Genomic DNA, 17,692 nt, shown 5'->3' on the forward strand with positions numbered 1-17,692 from the left:
TAATGAGGAAATGCACAGATTCAGTATCAGCGTCGGGGCAAAGATTTTGAAGGACTCACAGACTCCTTTGGGCCGTGTGAAATGTTCAGGATGGAGTCTTGTAAGAGTATATTCTCACCCGCTGTCTCGGGTCTCTGGGCTGTCCTAATAAAATGTATCATTTCACTGATTAGTTGATCATGACAGTGTGTGTAAGCACATATTCTTGATTTATTGTTAATGACCGGAAGTTTGTCCTCTGGCGCCCTTAGAAGATGAGCTTCAGGTGTTTGCGGTGTGGAATGTCAGAGGAGAAGGAGCCTTGGAGATCATCGCGAGCTCCTTGGCTCGCCGGGGAGCAGACTGACACTTGATCAGATTAAGAGGTGTGAACAAGGTCATCTACCCTGTTAGAGGTGGCAGAAGGGCTGAGTTCTGATTCCCAACTGTAAGTTTACTGAAATAAAGAGGCACGGATCAATCTTAAAGGCTAGAGAGAAGTGGCCAGGCAGGGTGTCCCGAGCTCTTAAATCCTGTTCCTGGGCAGCTGCCCGTACCTTCCAGCCTCCCAGGGAATTACCTATGCAAGGCGGAGAGCGCTGTCACTCCCTGGGGCTCTTGCAGACCCTCGTGCCTTCACTCTGGTCACTCGGGCCGGGTCGCCCTGGAGTCTGGGAATCAGTTCTTGCCAGGGAGCCTCCTGTGTCCTCCTCCCTTGCCTCCTGAGCCCAGACACACTTCTGAGATCATGTTCCTGCCGTGTAAGGGGGGGCTGATCCAGAGCCCACTTGACAGTGTGAAGCAGGGCGGCTCTGGACAGTGGGAGACTTCAGACTGTGTGTGCACCCGTGTTACCAACCCCCGCACTACAATTCCAGTTAAATGAGGTTGGCTTATGAACCACAATTAGTATGATAAGGAAGCTTCCATAACCTGACCTCCAACTCACTTTGGAAGCCGTTGGTCTCAAGATGACGTCTCCCAGAATTTATGGAGGCAGGGCTGTGGGAACCTGTCTCGCTTCTGAGAGTTTCCCACTGCAGCTTGACCTGAGTCACCTCTCTTGCTGCGTTGGGAACAGTGTTGGGAGAGAGAGAACCAGATCTTCTTGTAGAGGGCGTGGGCCCTGGGCCTCACCTGACTTGTCCAGCCTCTGGGGAGGAAGGATAAAGGGAGGCCATGCCCCTGTGATACTGCAGCCCGTACCCCTTTGGAAATCTCTGCCCCCCAGGACCATGACAATGTAGTGCTGAAAATTTTGAACAATCTCGACCAGACAACTCTCTCTGGGGATTGAGCCCATCTAGGAAGGGCCCGGGGAAAATCTGTGAGGTGTCGACCCCGGGACCCAACAAAGCTAGTTTAAAGAACAGTGAGTTCTACTCTACCAGTGTTAAATGGGCATATTGGTTCATGCATCGCACATGTTAGATGCCATGACAAGTCAGAGGTAGGAGGTCACTGCAACTGCATAAACCAGTGATCCCCTTGTAGAGTTCCTATCTAGGAAAAATAACGCAACTTTGCAATCTGAGAAAGGCTGTTAGGCGAGATTTGCACCACAGCCTAGCGCTGCACTGTTCAGTAGGATCGCCACTGGCCATGTTTGGCTATTTACATTAAAATTAAGTATGAAACTCAGTTCCTCGGTTGTACTAGCCACACGTGCTGGTTCTCAATGGCCACGTGTGACTAGTGACTCTCCTTTTGGACGGGGCAGGCACACAGATACAGAACCATTCCATCATTACAGAAAGTTCTACTGGATATCCACAGCCCAGAGCCTCATCTGAATATGTACACAAAACACACTTTAAGTTGTTCCGGGTAAAACTTAGTCACTAGTCAAAATAATGGGTCTGAAGTTAGAAAAATACTTTAATACTTACCAAAACTGTTTTCTTATAGATCTAAGAGATACAGCCCAGTCTGGGGGCTACAAGATCATAGAAGACTCTGGATCAAGTCTGTGTTGTGCTTGATCTTCAATACTGAGCCTGTGGCCAGTGCAAAGATCCTTAGTTTTGTGTTGGTTTTTGAAGATGATGACTATTGAACCTCATCCATTTTTTCCCCCTAGATTGTCAGATTAGACCGAACCATGGAACAGATTGTTTTCCCCGTGCCCAGTATATGTGAATTCCTCACCAAGGAGTCAAAGCTCCGAATATACTACACTACAGAGAGGGATGAGCAAGGCAGCAAGATCAACGATTTCTTCCTGCGGTCCGAGGACCTCTTCAATGAGATGAATTGGCAAAAGAAGCTGCGAGGTAGGTCAGCAACGCCTCCAGAAGCTACAGAGACACGCGGTTCTGGGGTCTCACACAGCGGGGCTCGATGGTGGGTGCGTGGACCCCCAAGTAGGAGCGGAGCTGGTGCGATTTAGGATTCTGTCCCCCTCTGGGCACCAAGAAGACTGGGCACCTTTGGAGCTGAGAAGTGTGCCCCAGCCTCAGGGAGGCGCCTCCCCTGACAGGGCTTGCTTCCTGCCGCCTTTGATCTGATCCGCTTGCAGAGCTCCAGGGAGAACCTGGCGTGCCCTTTCTTGGTATCTTGATGTAGAAAATAAAAGGAGCGGAGAACAGGCGGGCCTGGCACTCACAGGATGGTATGTCTGAGCAGGAGACTCAGCCCACCTGAATGCTGATTTACTAGCCCACCTGCTCGGAAGATGCCGGTCTCCCCCCTTTTATGGGGTAGCTCGGATTTTAGACCCTAGTGTCATTTTATAGGCAGTGGAATCATTTACCGCTTGAGATGCGCCATTGGTCACCAGCGAGTCCCGTGGCGGAGCCCAGCCAGGCGGGCTGCAATGACTCATCTAAAATACTTTCATAGGGCCGTCCCGGAGGGCTTCTCCGCGCCCGGTTTTCATTAGGGTTTTAACGTGATCCTGCAGTACCGCCAGTACGCTAGGCACCAACCGTTAGGACCAACTTAGAGAGGATGGTGCTTTATTCCTGTCTGTTAGTCAGGAGCCAGGATTTTTATTTGAAACCCTGGATTCCAGCTGCAGTTGTGATCACTGGGGCTCCTGCTGCGGTGAGGGGAAGCTGAGCTAGAGGTCAGTTTCTGGACGCTTTTGTCCTCTTCCGCCCCTGCCAGCCTGGGCCGGCACAGACCAGCCTCCTTTACTGCTTCCGCTGCACTGCTTTGCTCCCTGCCTCCCCAGATTCGGTTGGTGTCAGAGGGGCTTGTGCAAGCAGGCTGGCCAGGAGACGCTGTTCTCACCTCACCCCCACTCCATTCTCCCTGATCTCTAAGGGGCACCTCATCGTCCGGCACTTTAAAGCGTTATCGTATGTTTTGCTGAGCCAACCCATTCCTCACCCAGCCCCATGCTTGGTGTCTGGACCACCTTTAGCAGAACAGCGTGCGTGTCCTCCTTGGTGTGGCCCTCAGAAGACCTAGGGGACAAGTTGCCCCACTCTCTGTGTGTCCTCGTAGCCACTGTGGGCTTGATCTGAGCTCCTCCAGCTCAAGCGTCGTGAGTAGTGTTGAATGTCTACACAGCACCATGCTTGGGCAGTAGGATAAAAAAGATACCCAAAAAGGTAGACAGAGACCCCATCCGTCGTGTACTCTTGTGTTTTTAGCTCTTCCGTGAAATAGAAGGGAACTTCCTCTTATTTGTTGATTTTGCTCTTCACTGAAATAGTCCATAATTCCAACTTTAGGGGATGATCCTGAATTCGTGTATCCAAACCTCCAAAATAGTTATTAAAATGGTGATTTCACCCTTACCAATGTATGGGTCTACTAAGTACTAAGACTGGTCAGATATATTCATTCTCTCAGAATTGTGTTATCAAATCGGTATATAAAATAGGCTCTCCAGTGGGGCTTATGAACTGAAAGGAAGGTTTTTCACCTTTTATGATGAGGTGAGATACCTTGTCATCCCTGAGATGTTGTCGTCAGCCTGGCATAATAGGAAGACCTCAGCCCCAAGAGGTGGGAGATCTGAATTCCATGCTCCTCCCTCCACCCCCTGACTCTGTGGCTCTGGGCAGATGACTTAACTTCTTCTAGGCCCTCACCTATAAAGTGGGGAATTAAGACTACCTGATTGTTTGATTGATCACAGAATGGCCATCTCATCATTCCAAGATTTATGTTGCATTGTAGCTAATACCTTCTCTTACTTAGTATGTCTTTGTTTCAAAAGCAGTTTTTGTTTCGGTGAAGCTTAAACACAGCTATGGCTGTCAACTGAGAGATTTTAATTGGCTTCATATCTTTCTGCTGGTAAGAGAAAAATTGAAAGTAATAACTGAATTAAACATGATTTGCATATTTAGGAAGGGGAGAAATGTACTCAGAAGTGCAATTAAAATGAAATATATTTTCCTCTCTATGTAGCTTACTTCTCTTCTAATAAATCTGCAGAAAAGATTTCTCTGGCTTATTCATGAAGCTCCTCTTCCTTTTCCTGAAAGTATCACAGAGAATCATTTGTGCTTTGGAGAATCTGTAGCTAGGGCTCGGGTACACAGTAAGGTCTGTCTGAGACTCGGATTGCTTCATCTTTTCTTCTGCAAGTATTAAGATACTCAGGTCCTGTGCTCTCTTGAAACCCTCTTCCCTGCTCTCCTCAAAACACACACACACACACACACACACACACACCCATTCTGTGCGTTCACATCCTCTGTCCACTGTGCCTCTCTGACATCTTCTCCTGAAGATCCTGGCCCCAGTGACGAGAAAACTCTGGGCTAAGAAAACTAGAAGGTAGTGAAAGGAAATTGAGGCAGAGTTGCATATGCTGACACTTTGTTATGTGGTATTACGTGGAGTTTACCCTCATGGTTATGACACTCATCAGAGTAGAGTGGGAAATTCTCTTGCTATATGCACGTGGAGTCCAAGTCCTCAAGCAAGCCCCGGTTCCTTAAAAACAAACAAACAAACTAGGGAAGAGGGTTACCAAGAGATGCCCCGGGTGCAGTTATTTAAATCGCCCTTCCCATCTGGGATCATGGTACCCTGTCTTCTTGCACCTGTGTAGATACCCAGTTGACTTGAAGGACGGAATGTTTGTTCATATTCAGAGTGACACCACAATTTAAGTACAATGTTAGCCTTATAAATGTAAGATTTGTGAACTGTCTGCCATAGTTGAAGACCATCATACAGCAGCTACTCTCACACTTAGTATTGAGAGCTCCTCTGAAGAGAATTCTGGCTTACCCATCACTGAGCCCTGCCATCTCCTGCCTTTGTCTTTTAACTTCTCAAGAGCCTGTTACACATACACTGATGTGAGGCGGATTTTGTCAATTCCCGCAAAACCATCACTCAGCTTCAACAGTTTTCAGCCCTTTGCCATCCTTGCCATGTGTCTCTTCTGTGCTCTCTGGAGTTTTCATATTCAGATCAGAAATGGGCTTCAGTCCCAGAAGAAACACCAATAGCCATTATCTACAGAGCGGGTGATTTCTCATCTTAAATTTGCTTTGGCAATTAACTTATGAAAAAGTCATTCATTAACTATAGGTGGGACTGATTCCTGGTCGGCTCCTCCATTGAATGGTGACGTGAGCCGCTTAACTTTGTCCCTGTCACTGAGCCCAGCGGGTCTCTGAGCTGGGGAATGAGATCTCCATGCCTTTCGTCCTCTGCTGGGCCTCAGTTTCCCTCATCTATAAAATGAGATCTTTTAAACTAGATGATGCCTATAGCTCTAAAACTCTACAGTTTGGAAACATGGCCTCTTACCAAGTACAAACATGAGATGAGCAGTTATTAAATTATCCAGGGCTCTGTGTAATTCTGCCATAACTTTATTTTGGATAGAAGTTTCCAAAGGCTTGGCTACTGCTATAGGCATCGTTGGAGAGTCACTGGATTTGTCACTGGCTGCTGTCCTAAAGTTAAATGATGACTTCATTGGGAAAGAGACATAACACTCTAGAGATCCATTTTCACATACTCCACACTTCTCTTCGGAGGAGCATCATGTTGAATGAGACTGTCTTTTGGAAACTTTGCCTGTGGCGTGGAGATGGAAATGATTCCTGCCATATCTGTTTTTGAGCATCGTCCTGAGCGTAAGGCACCACTGAAGAGTTCAGAGGAGAAGGAGGCAGCAGGGCACACAATGTGGTCACCGGCTTGCTCTCCTAATGCCGAGATGCAGCCAGTGTGGTATCACCTGTCGGTAACAACGGATTGAGATGGCAGCACTGCCTAAAGGGTCTCTCGCCCTCTGTGAGGGCTTTGGTGCCGCATCCTTTCTCTACCGTAGCCTTTGGAAGTAGGAGCCCCGCTTCTGACCGTCCAGGCAGAACCCCCGCTCCTGGTTCCTCTGCCCCCCCCCCCCCAAGAGTGATCTCCAGACTTCAGGAAAATGGCAGATGACCTGGTGTTGGGAAAGGGATCATTATCTTGCTTTCAGTCACCAGTGAGTTGGTGAAGAATTTCGAGCAAGGGGAGAGTGTGGAAGAGGTAACATTGTTCCTAGCCTGGGGCCCAGCTGGGCCAACTCTGAATGCTGTGTGTCCCCCACCCCCGAGCCAGCGCCCCCCACTTCTCAAAGTCTCATTGAATTTTCGGGTCTCCTTAGGCATCTCATCCAGTCCCAGCGCCCCAGGGGGAACTGAGGACGCGGTGCATGAACCCTGGATAACCCCCAAGATTCCATAACTGATGGTGTTGACAGGGGCTTGCAGGGTTTTTAGGTGCTCCAACTTTTCCCCCTTCTTCTCCTCCTTATCCCCCAATACATCTTTTGTTCCAGTAAGTACTCCAAACAGAAACAAACCCAATCTGGTGTCGTTCTGAGCCTATGAGTCACCTTCAAAACAAACGATCGTTTTTACTGTTGTGGTAAAAACTGGGAACAAAAGTGAACTTGTCGGGGCGGAGCGGGAGGGCCGTGTGGATCCCGAGCGCTCTGGCTTGCAGTCTTGAACCTCACGGGGCTCTGTCCTTGTTTCCACAGCCCAGCCCGTTCTGTACTGGTGTGCCCGCAACATGTCTTTCTGGAGCAGCATTTCATTCAACCTGGCTGTCCTGATGAATCTGCTTGTGGCATTTTTCTACCCATTTAAAGGAGTCCGAGGAGGTACCACCCATATCTTTAATTTCAAGGGAAATTCCAGAAGCAGCAGGAAGGCTGTGACTGGCATCTTAAACGTGATCCCCGGAAGTACTGGTGCAAGTTATGGGATCCCAGTTACCCATTTTCAGACAAAATGAGAGTGTAGCTTTTACCACGGGTTTATTTTTAAATCTAACTTGAAATAATATAAATTGTATGTCCATATTTATTTACCAGGAAAGAAAGAGAAGAAGCTGGATACGGTATTAAAACTGTAAGAGTTCATCTCAGTCAGCCTCCTTGTTTTGTATGTTAGGAAACTATTTGTCAGAGAAGCTGAGAGATTTAGCCAAAGTCACACAGCCAGTTAGCAACCGAGCTAACCCTAGCACGTGGATATTTTGATGCTCAGTCCAGTAGATTCTTTTTTTCCCATGCCATACTTGTGAAATTGATTTCAGACTAAAGAATTTGTAAGAAATCTCTGGAATTTTTTTTTTTTTTTTTTGGACAAGAAGTAGGGTGAGGCAGGGCTTGGGTGACTGCAGACTGCACATCCTTGGCTGTTTAATCTCTTAAGAGCTACATGCCATTATTCACGTAATGAAACGTGCTGTCCATGGTCTTGATGGATTTCCCCCACCACTGTCTCCTTCCACTCATCTGTATGCAATTCTGCACATTTTGCTGAGAAAAGGCAAACCGTTCAGGAGGGGCACTTTTCTGTTTGGGGCTCCTTGGTTTGCTTAACAGCTCTCTGGAGACATTTACGCCTGTGGGGTTCTGGGGGTTGGCGGAAGCTCCTCTTCTGTTAAACATCTACGGCCTACTTTTCTGACACCTGCTACAGCCTCCTGGGAGGCCTACTTTTCAGCTCAATTTCTCATCAGAGCTTTTTGGCAGATCACCTCCCATATATATGTCACAACCTGCCAGGAGCCACCTTGTGTGAAACATAATGGGATGAAGAGCCCAAAAGTAAGACCCAAAAAAAAAAAAAAACAGAAACAGTGCAGAGGTAAATTCCAGGCTCAGCTCTGGATTTAATAATGCAGATGTCATAAACGTAATGGAAGTAAATTTAAGGTCAGATTTGAAAGTGGTCATATGTTCTATGATGCGTCTAACTTACTCATTTGAGGCGTCAGCTTTTCTGTTTGGCCTGAAGCTATGTTGAAGGCTCCATTTAAGTGATTTTTTTTTCCCCCCAAAAGCAGTACTTAAACACAAGCCCAAGGGGCATTTTCCTTTAAAATGCAATATCAGGAATCATAAGTGTCCTTGGCTGCAAAGTTGGGCAGGTTCACAGGGCTGCAGGGTGTTCCCCCTGGGGGGTGTCTGCCTTCATCAGGCTGCCAGTCAGCAGAGGTAAGAAAGAGTGCAAAGTGGTCAACCAGGGGCTTAGGTGGAAGGGACAGAGCCCAGGCCTCTTTTCACCTCTGGGGAGCTGTTGTGCACATCACAGCAGATTCTTCAGCTGTTACTTTGGATGTGTTTTCATTTTACCCTCCACTTCTTTAAAAATATTTAAAATTGATTTTTTTAATATATCTTGGCCATTTTCTTCACTGGTCACTTGTGGCAGTTTTGAGGCCAGTGCTGGGGACGGTTCATTGACACCTCTCTCCTCTTCAATGATAAGCCTCATCCAGTGGAACAGCTAGATTTACAAAGTCCAGATTTCGTGTCTAGGCCTGGCTCTGCCACTCACCTGCCACGTGACTCTGGGCGAGCCACTTCAATTAGTTCTCCTTATCCTCTCTGTTAAGAGGTGCTTAAGTTGAGCCAGTAGTTGTGAAACCTAGGTGTGGATTTGGAAATTCCTGTAGAGGTCAGGAGAAGATAGTTGCTGACCTAGTCAGGATCTCTGGAGCATCCTGTTTCTTGCCCATCTAAGTTCAAGAACTACTGGATGCGATGTTTCTTAAAGGTCCTTCCAACTTTACAGTGGTGGCACTCAAGGTGGCATCAACCCTGGCTGATCTGTAGAAGTCCAGGCTTTCTGTTTTGGCAGCATTGGCTTTAGAACTTCATGCAGATAGACTCAACAGAAAACGTAATTAGATGTCCTTGGAGAGAGCAAGGTTGATGCAACCTAAGGAAGCCCTTTCCATTATGCAGTGACTGAGATCACCTCAAACACATCCACTCACTCAGAGGGATTTATTTTTTTCTTTTGGAAGATGTGTCGGGGGCATCTTCTATACTCACTGTTGACCATCTTCAAGAGGAGGGTTGTGTTAGCCCTGTCTAGAAACAAAATCTGATTGGTTACCTGAAAGTATTTCTTTGAGAGCAATATTTGTGCTCGTTGAATCCTGAAACCAGGATTTCCAAAATGTCCCTCTTGCAGGTGTGTAATGACCTTGCTATGTGTGCCGATGTGGCTCTGTGACTTCCAGGGCTTGTGGCTGCCAAGGACACTGTGGCCTTAAAAGCTCCTTTTTAGAAGTATCATTTTCCCCCTTTATTTCAGAACTGATGAGTCACAGAGTCTTTGAAAAGCATGAAAATTGGGCATCTTCAGATTCCATACTGAATTTGTAAACATGGCATGATGATTAAAGCACATAAAGTACTACTTTTTAAACTTTCTTACTGTTGAAATTTTCAAATATATACACAAGTAGAAAGAACAGTATAGTAAACTGCCATATACCCATAAGCCCAGCTTTAACAATTACCAACATTTTGCCAGTTTTGTTTCATTTGTACTCCTACTGTATTTTCTGCAAGATTTTAAAGAAGTCTAGACATCTTGTCGTTTTGCCCATAGATATTTCACTGTGCATCCCTAACTTCTAAGAATATTTTAAAATGTGTATAATCACCATACCATTATCATATCTAACAAAACCAACAGTAAATCATGTCATAGCCTGTCCATATTCATGTTTCTCCAGTTGTCTCAAAGAAGTCTTTCTATAATTGTTTCTTTGGAATCTAGCATTAATTTTCACCTCTGTTTTTATAGTGGGAAGACAGCAGGTTTTTATATTGTCCCCTTCAGGATTTGAGCACATGTGTTGTACTGGTCACATTTATTACACTGAGCTCTTAAGAGCAGTTTAAGATGATAATCAAGCGCTTAAGAAAATGAAAGGCAAGCCACAGGCTGGGAGAAAATACATACAAATCATACATCAGACAAAAGGCTTATATCCAGAATGTATAAAGATCTCTTACAACTCAACAATAAAAAGATTACCCAATTAAAACAGTGGGCAGAAGATTTGATCAGTTACTTCACACAAAAAAGGACATATGAATGGCCAAGAAGCACATAAAAAGATATTCAACATCAGTAGTTATTAGAGAAATGCAAATGAAAACCACCATGACATGTTACTAGAAACCTACTAGAATGGCTAAAATTAGAAAAACTGACCATACCAAGTATTGGTGACAATGTGGAGCAAGTGGAACTCCCATATATTACTGATGGGAAGGGAAAATGGTACCATCAGTTTGGAAAACAGTATGGTTAGGTCTTCTAAAGTTAAGCATGTACTTAGGATCCCAAAATCTACTTCCATGTTTTTGTCCAAGAGAAGTGAGAACATACACCCACCCCAAGATTTGTACTTGGTCGTTTCCAGTAGCGTTATTTGTAGCAACTCCAAACTGGAAACAACCCAAATATCCATTAATTGTTAAGTGGATAAATCAATGGTGGTATGTTCATATTACGGAATACTACTCAGCAATAGAAAGAATAAACTATTAACATACACAATAACCTGAATGGATCTTTAAAATTTTGTTAAGTGAAAGAATTAAAAAGACTACCTACAAATATGATTATTTTTCCCATTCCATGAAATTCTGGAAAATGCAAAGCTACAGTGGTAGAAAGCAGGTCCATATTTGCCTGGCATTGGAGATGGGGGAAGGCGTCAGTTGCACAGGGCACAAGGAAACCTCTTAGGGTGATAAAGTTGTTTATATCTTGATTGTGTTGGCAGTTGCATGAGGTCATATGACCGTATACACTGCCAGAAGTCATCAAAGTGTGCACTTAAAACGGATGGATTTTTTTTTTTTATTTTAATGATAGTTAAGGACCGTTCCTCCGGGGGCGTATATACTCCTGGTATATGCTGTGTCACCTTAGGCAAGATACGTAACCCAAGATTCCGTTTCCTCTGGAGTAAAATGGAGATGATAACAGCAACCTCATAGGGTGATCAAGAGGGTTAAATAAATGATAATCAGCGTAAATGGCTTAATACAATATCTAACAATTGTTAAATGCACAGCAAGGGATGCCTAGACCCCAATATGCACTTCTTCCTGAATTTCTGAGACGCTTCTGCCTCTTGGTGCCCATTCCTAATCAGGTTTACCTTTGAAGGATATCCAAAGGGAAGAGGTAGGTGGCTGGGGTTAGGGGGACAGTTTTCAGAGAGAAAGTGAGTCTCAGCAGGTGTGGACGAAATGAACTAGGGCAGCCAGCAGGCTCGTGGAAGAGCTGGAACCTGCCAGGGCGCCTCTTTCCCGGGCGGTGCTTCAATCCCAGCAGTTCTGGAGAATTGAAACTCCTTTATATAAGTGGCCTTAATCATGTAGTGCTGCTTGTTTACATCTGAAGGAAACTCAAAATGTGACAGCATTTGAAATAGGGGTGTTTTTTTTTTTAATGAGTGTTTTACAGAACCTTATTTTTAGCCCTGTTGGCTCATGTTATATAACCAAGCCATCTCGTGGGACACTCTAAATAGAACTTGCAATAGCAAGAGATGACAAAAACTGGTATAAGCTCTTTGACTACAAGGATAATCTAATTGTAGGATGATGCTAATGATAAGGAAGTTGCCTTCCTCCTTGCCTTGAAGAAATCTGATGCAGGCAGGGGACCTGCAATTTTCCTTAGCATACTTTTAATAGAAATTAGAAGTTTATTCTTCCAGCTCACCTCCCCTAAGAGTGAAGTGTGACACATGTATGAGTTTTGCTTATGGAACAAACTCATTTGATGGGTGCCTACTGGGTGCCCAGTGCCTCCCTTGGGGAATTTGGAGTCTGGTAGGGATGGGGTTTAGGGTGGGGGTAGTGACCGCTAGAGAACAGTGTCCCATAGGGATGACCAGGGGTACAAGAATCAGAGAAGGAAGGAGCACCTGGCATGTTTTGTGAGGAGGAAGGGCGTGGAGGAGACTTCCTAGAAGAGGTGACATCTAAGCTAAGACTTAACATGAATGGGAAAGGGAGAGAATTTCCCAGGTAGAAGGAACACGTATCGGTAGAAGGCTTGCAGGTAAGAAAACATGGATGTGATGGGTTACGTCTGGGGCAGAGAACTGGACGTGAGGGTTGGGACATACAAGGCCAGAGAGGTGGTTGAAGAAAATGACGTTAAACCTGTTTTGGTCTGTCACCTGTACCCGGTGAAAGCTCTGATCTCTGAGAGCCCTGCCTTGTCCTTCCAGGAACCCTGGAGCCACACTGGTCAGGGCTGCTGTGGACAGCCATGCTCATATCTCTGGCCATTGTCATCGCCCTCCCCAAGCCCCACGGCATCCGGGCCTTAATCGCTTCCACAATTCTCCGGTTGATATTTTCGGTCGGGTTACAACCCACATTGTTTCTTCTGGGAGCTTTCAACGTAAGTATGAATACCTTCATCGCCACAGTTTTGTTTACATACAAGTAGGAATGCCTTCCATCCTCCCCAGAATCTTGGCCTGTGCTTCCAGCGCAGAAAAATATTATCTGGGTCAACTCTTAAAATAGCAGAAGCAAAGGAGAGCTGCAGGTGGCCGTCCCCCTCTTCCCCTTCTCACAGGACGGTGGACCTCTTAACGTACTCTCCGGGCACCGACAGTCTCATTTTCAGGGAATATTCCTCTCAGAATTAGGCAGACAAAGGGAGAGAAGTTGAGGTCTGGGCTAGTTTTGCCAATCAGGTCAAAGGTGTGCTAGGACGAGAGATTTTAGCCAGTAAGTCAAATGACCGAATGTTAACACAGCACCCACTTCTGGTGAGGACCGCAGAGAAGCAAGAGGAACTGTTGACAGAGATGGAGCTGGTGGAGAGGTAAGAAGAGAATCAAGGAGAGTTACCTCAAAGTCAGTAGTGACATTTGGAAATGCTATTTCACCGCTGTGGACGGGTAGGTGCCAACTCCATCTGTGGAATTCCTAGGAAATGGACACAACTGATATAAAGCCATAATTTGGAGAGGTTTCCTGGTTAAAAAAAAAAAAAAAAAAAGGAAGGAATTGGGACATGTGGGGATCTAAAACTGCCTTCCAGAGGTTTCTGCCCTGAGTGTATAAGGAAGCTAAGGTCACTGTTCAAAAATGGAAGTGATATTGCAAAAAAGGTGAATCCAGTAATTGAGGGCAATCATAAGTGTCCCCAAATGGCTGTTCAGATGGCAGCGGCAGCAAGGGCGCTAGGAGAGAAGGAGGACAGGGCTGAAGTCTTGTCTTAAAGAATGGAGACAGTGGGGCCACGAAGCAGGGATTGAGAGGAGCGTCTTCCCCATAGGCCACAGCAGCGAGGGGAGCCCAGACCTTCTCAGGAGACGACCAGCTGTTGAGTTTCGCCTCCTCTGTGGCTCATGTACTGACGTGTAGGGCCTGATCCTGTGCAAGGAACCTGGGCCCTGAATTTCAGGAAGACGCACTGGGCCTTCATCCTCCAGGTCCGCGTGTTCCAAGTTGATAAATCTTAGGTGAAAAGAGCGTTCCTTGGTCAAATCAATGTGCGAAATGCTGGGTTAAGCAACATGAAAGGTTTTTCACGGCAGCATTTCTGAGACTTTAACATGCTGATACGGGTTATGAATCTGTAAGAAAGGGACACCGGGTATTCGTGTTTCCCGAACTTATTTGCCCACATTTTCTGTAAAGTATCACTTGGAATTACTGTTGTATAGAATATAGGTTGGGAAATTCTATTCCCAATAGTGGGAAATGATTCAGGGTTTTTGAGCAATTCAGTGGTTGAGAAAATTCCCTTGGTAGTGGCATGAATATACACGGATTTGAGCACGGGGGGTGGGGGACCACTTAGGGCCTCTAGCAGGGCTTTCGATTACGTGTGACAAGCCTGCGTCTTGGTCATAACGGAGAAGAAGGAAGGTACAGATGTCAGAGCTTCAGAGGGAACAGTGACACATGGTGGGCGTAGGGTCTGAGCCTTAAGCCTGAAAGCAGTGCAGGGCTTGGTCTGGGTCCTTTTCTCCAGGCAAAGAAGGTATTACTGTCTTGACTGGGTGATGAAGGAGGCAAGTATAACTCCAAATTTTTAGTCACGGGAGGCTGGGAGAAGAATGATGCCTCCAGCTAAAACGAAGTCATGCAAGACCTGGTTTTCAGGGTGAAAATAGACCAAAATTGTTGGCTCACTGGGCTTGAGGTAACAAGACAAGCTATTAATGTTGGGCCTGATGTTTGGAAATGCGTGACCAGAGTGACAGAGCCACATCAGCATTGAAGCAGGAAATGCAGGCTTCACCTGCAGTGAGAGGAAGCTTTTCAAGAAAGAAATACAGGAGAAACAAATTAAAAAAAGGAAAAAACACTCAGTATTTCAGAGGTTGTCTTCTGCGAGTTAATTCTTTTGTTTCTCTGGCCTTTGGTCATTCCATAGTTTTCTCTTTAACGTAAATCAGTTGGGGGGAAGACTCCATTTGGATAATTAACGACCATTCATAATACCATTAGCTGGGGGGGAAAAAGCTGAAACAGTAAACAATTATTTAGAGGGGATAAAAAAAGAGAAACGTTCACATGGAGCAATGGGAGAAGAAATAGCAGCTGTGGGCAACACCGCGAAGGAATGTTGGAGATCTGAGAGCTGGGGAAGCAGCCCAGGGTGGTATCCTGGCAGCCACGTGCAGGGAGGGTGGTGAGAAGGGTGCTGCAGGAGCTGGGGTTGGGTGCTAGGAGTGGACAGGGCAAGACGGCTGTGTGTGCCCTGGAGAATCGCTGGGGACGTGGGGAGAGCCGCTGCAGTAGAGAGCTGGGACCAAAAGCCACATCTGACACTAACCAAAGTGGGGTCCGTAGGAAGTGGGACAGCAGACGAAGACCATGAATAGGAGACAGTTGCTGGTGAAGCGACAGAGAAGGTGGGGGCAGAAGTTAAAGGGCAGAGTGGACTCAGGTGAAGTGGATTGCTCTGTTGTGAATACCGCAGGTGCCTGGGCTTGTGTGAGGTCCTGGAATGTCGACCAGAGCGTGACCTTTTTTTTTTTTTTTCTTCCTCTCTGAAACCCCAGCAACACAGTTCTTTCGGAATGAATGATGCTTTCTCCCCCTAAAAAAGATCCTACACTGGCAAAGTTTAGAATATTAGAAGAAAAAGACCTGGTGGGTTGAAAGGTTAGCCTGTCTGAGAAAGCCGAACCTTCTCCGTGGGTGTTGGCTTCCCCCCTTATCTGATTGCCGAGAAGCTCGCTTGCACTGACCCACCAGATTAACTGGCACCGTTTCCCCAGCACCTGTGGCCAAGCTAGCTCGGGTAGCAGGAGATGGTTTTACCAAGTGCAGCCGAAGCGCATTCTCTCCACCTTTCTCCTGATTCAGGTTTTTCTAGCAGCATGTTGCTATAGGCAGACTTCAGGCATGGGGTTTCTCTCAGAAGTGGAACTCTGTTATACAGTAGGTCAGCCTTCAGTTGCAGGGGTCAGAAAACCTAATCCACGCTAATATAAGCAAAGGAGAAAATGTGCCTGAGAATCTAGCGCCTGGCTTCAGGTGTAGCTGAATTCAGGAGGCTAGACAGTAGCGTCAGGGCTCAGTTCCTCTCTTTTGGTTCTGCGCTGGTGGTACCCTTGGGCTCCATGGTAATGCAGGATGGATGCCAGCAGCCTCAGAGCTCACTTACTGTCAGGTAGGTCCGAGGTCAGGGGTAAAGAACAAAGTTGTCTTACGCTGCAGTCCCAGGAAAGATTTCAGTGGGTGTCATTGACTCCATTTGGTCACGTGCTTATCCCTGAACCAGTTGTTGCCAGGGGATTGCCATAATTCTGACTGGCCAGGATGGAGCCCCACCCAGACCTCAAGGACCTATACATGGGAAGGGATGGATGCCAGAGGAAAAATAGAAGTTATTCCCAACCCAAGAAGGGCCAAACGTTGGTACTTTACGAGGTCCCAGTGTGGCTCCTTCTGGGGGATAAGAGTAGTCTTCTTGGAGAGTGGGGGGGATCTGATAGTATAGGTTGGGAGGGAGACTTACCTTTATTCTTTATACTCTTCTATGCTATTGGAAAAAAATGCTGTTTTACCATGTATATATGACTATTTCAAATATGAGTTTATGAAAAAGAAGAAATCAGGAAAATCACATTTCTTTGCTTATTAATAAGGTTACATACTTTTCATATATTGTTTTTTAACTTTTTATTGAGATGTAATTGACATATAATATTGTATTAGTTTTAGGTGTACAACATTTTGATTTGATATGTATATGAATTACAAAATGAATACCACAATAAATTTAACTTTCATCACCAAAAAAAAAAAAAAGAAGTTATTCCCAGAAAGGGGGGGCAGGGGAATAGAACTCATCCTGAAGTCACTTACTTTCCCCTGCCCACCCCAAGAGAATTCTCATTTTCCCTGTAAAATTAGGAGCAATGGGTGACAAGAAGTGGCTGCTTCTCATTAAATTGCAACCCTCTAATGCCTAGAACGTAACAGAAAGTTAGAAAACACTTTTAATCATGCTGATCACAGGGTTCGTGGATTGAGGTGACTTCTGTGTTTGACTAACTCATGTAAGGATGTTAGAAATGATTCATATCTCATCTTGAAAATCATAATTTCAGTATGTGTTAATTTTGTTTTTGTCACTTACAAATGCCACTTGATTAGTGTTGCACATGAAGTTATTTGACTGTCACATTAACTTGCAATATGCCTGAAAAGCAAAGTAATGAAATGACTTTGATCCGCAGAACAGTTCTCAGCGCCTTCGATGGGCCCTGGGTGCAAAAGGAAGCTTTTGTTTGGGCACAGGCGCCGAGAGACGCTTGGGGGCAAACTGCCCTCGGCTCTTGTGAAGAGTCTCGAGTTCGCCATGGTCCGTGCTTATCTGACTGTTGCTGTCATTGTTGTCAGGTCTGCAATAAAATCATCTTTCTGATGAGCTTTGTGGGCAACTGTGGAACATTCACCAGAGGCTACCGAGCCATGGTTCTGGATGTTGAGTTCCTTTATCATTTGCTGTATCTGCTGATCTGCGCCATGGGGCTCTTCGTCCATGAATTCTTCTACAGTTTGCTGGTGAGTTGCTGGTGTTGAAAGATGTTACACGTGGGCAGCTAGGAGAGCATCCTCTGTCCTTCCTCCCCTCACAGACCCCTCCTTTTCATGGTGACTGGTGTGCCTGGGCTAACGAGGTCCTAGCCCGCGCTGTACGCAGCGTTTGGGGCATCTGGAGAGGAAAGGTACCCAGGGAGCAGGTCAGCTCTCAGGAGCCCAGGAGGTGCCCGATCACACTGCGTGATCACGATGACAGATGATGCCCACCATCTAGATCAGGAGGTGTTGCCTCTATGTGCACCTTTGTTTGTCTTATTTCTTGGCCTCAGCCAGCACTTACAAGAAGAATGTTTTTGCGACTGTCACCTTCTGACAGTTCTCATGGGATCCATTGTCCAGTGAAAACATGTAGTGCCAACAAGAGCAGGAGCTATTTTCAAA

At 45.9% G+C, this 17,692-nt stretch overlaps 1 protein-coding gene across 1 annotated transcript in view; it reads left to right on the forward strand.

The window, feature by feature from the left end:
- Positions 1-17,692, forward strand: part of ITPR1 (inositol 1,4,5-trisphosphate receptor type 1) — a 324,648-nt gene that overhangs the window by 270,524 nt on the left and 36,432 nt on the right. Inside the window, exons 49-52 of the mRNA XM_059940230.1 lie at positions 2,060-2,252; positions 6,929-7,051; positions 12,457-12,632; positions 17,108-17,272. Of these exons, the coding sequence (XP_059796213.1) occupies positions 2,060-2,252; positions 6,929-7,051; positions 12,457-12,632; positions 17,108-17,272 (657 nt within the window). The remainder of the gene's footprint in view (positions 1-2,059; positions 2,253-6,928; positions 7,052-12,456; positions 12,633-17,107; positions 17,273-17,692) is intronic.

This window comes from Balaenoptera ricei, chromosome 11 (assembly GCF_028023285.1).
Source record: "Balaenoptera ricei isolate mBalRic1 chromosome 11, mBalRic1.hap2, whole genome shotgun sequence".
Taxonomy (NCBI): Eukaryota; Metazoa; Chordata; class Mammalia; order Artiodactyla; family Balaenopteridae; genus Balaenoptera; species Balaenoptera ricei.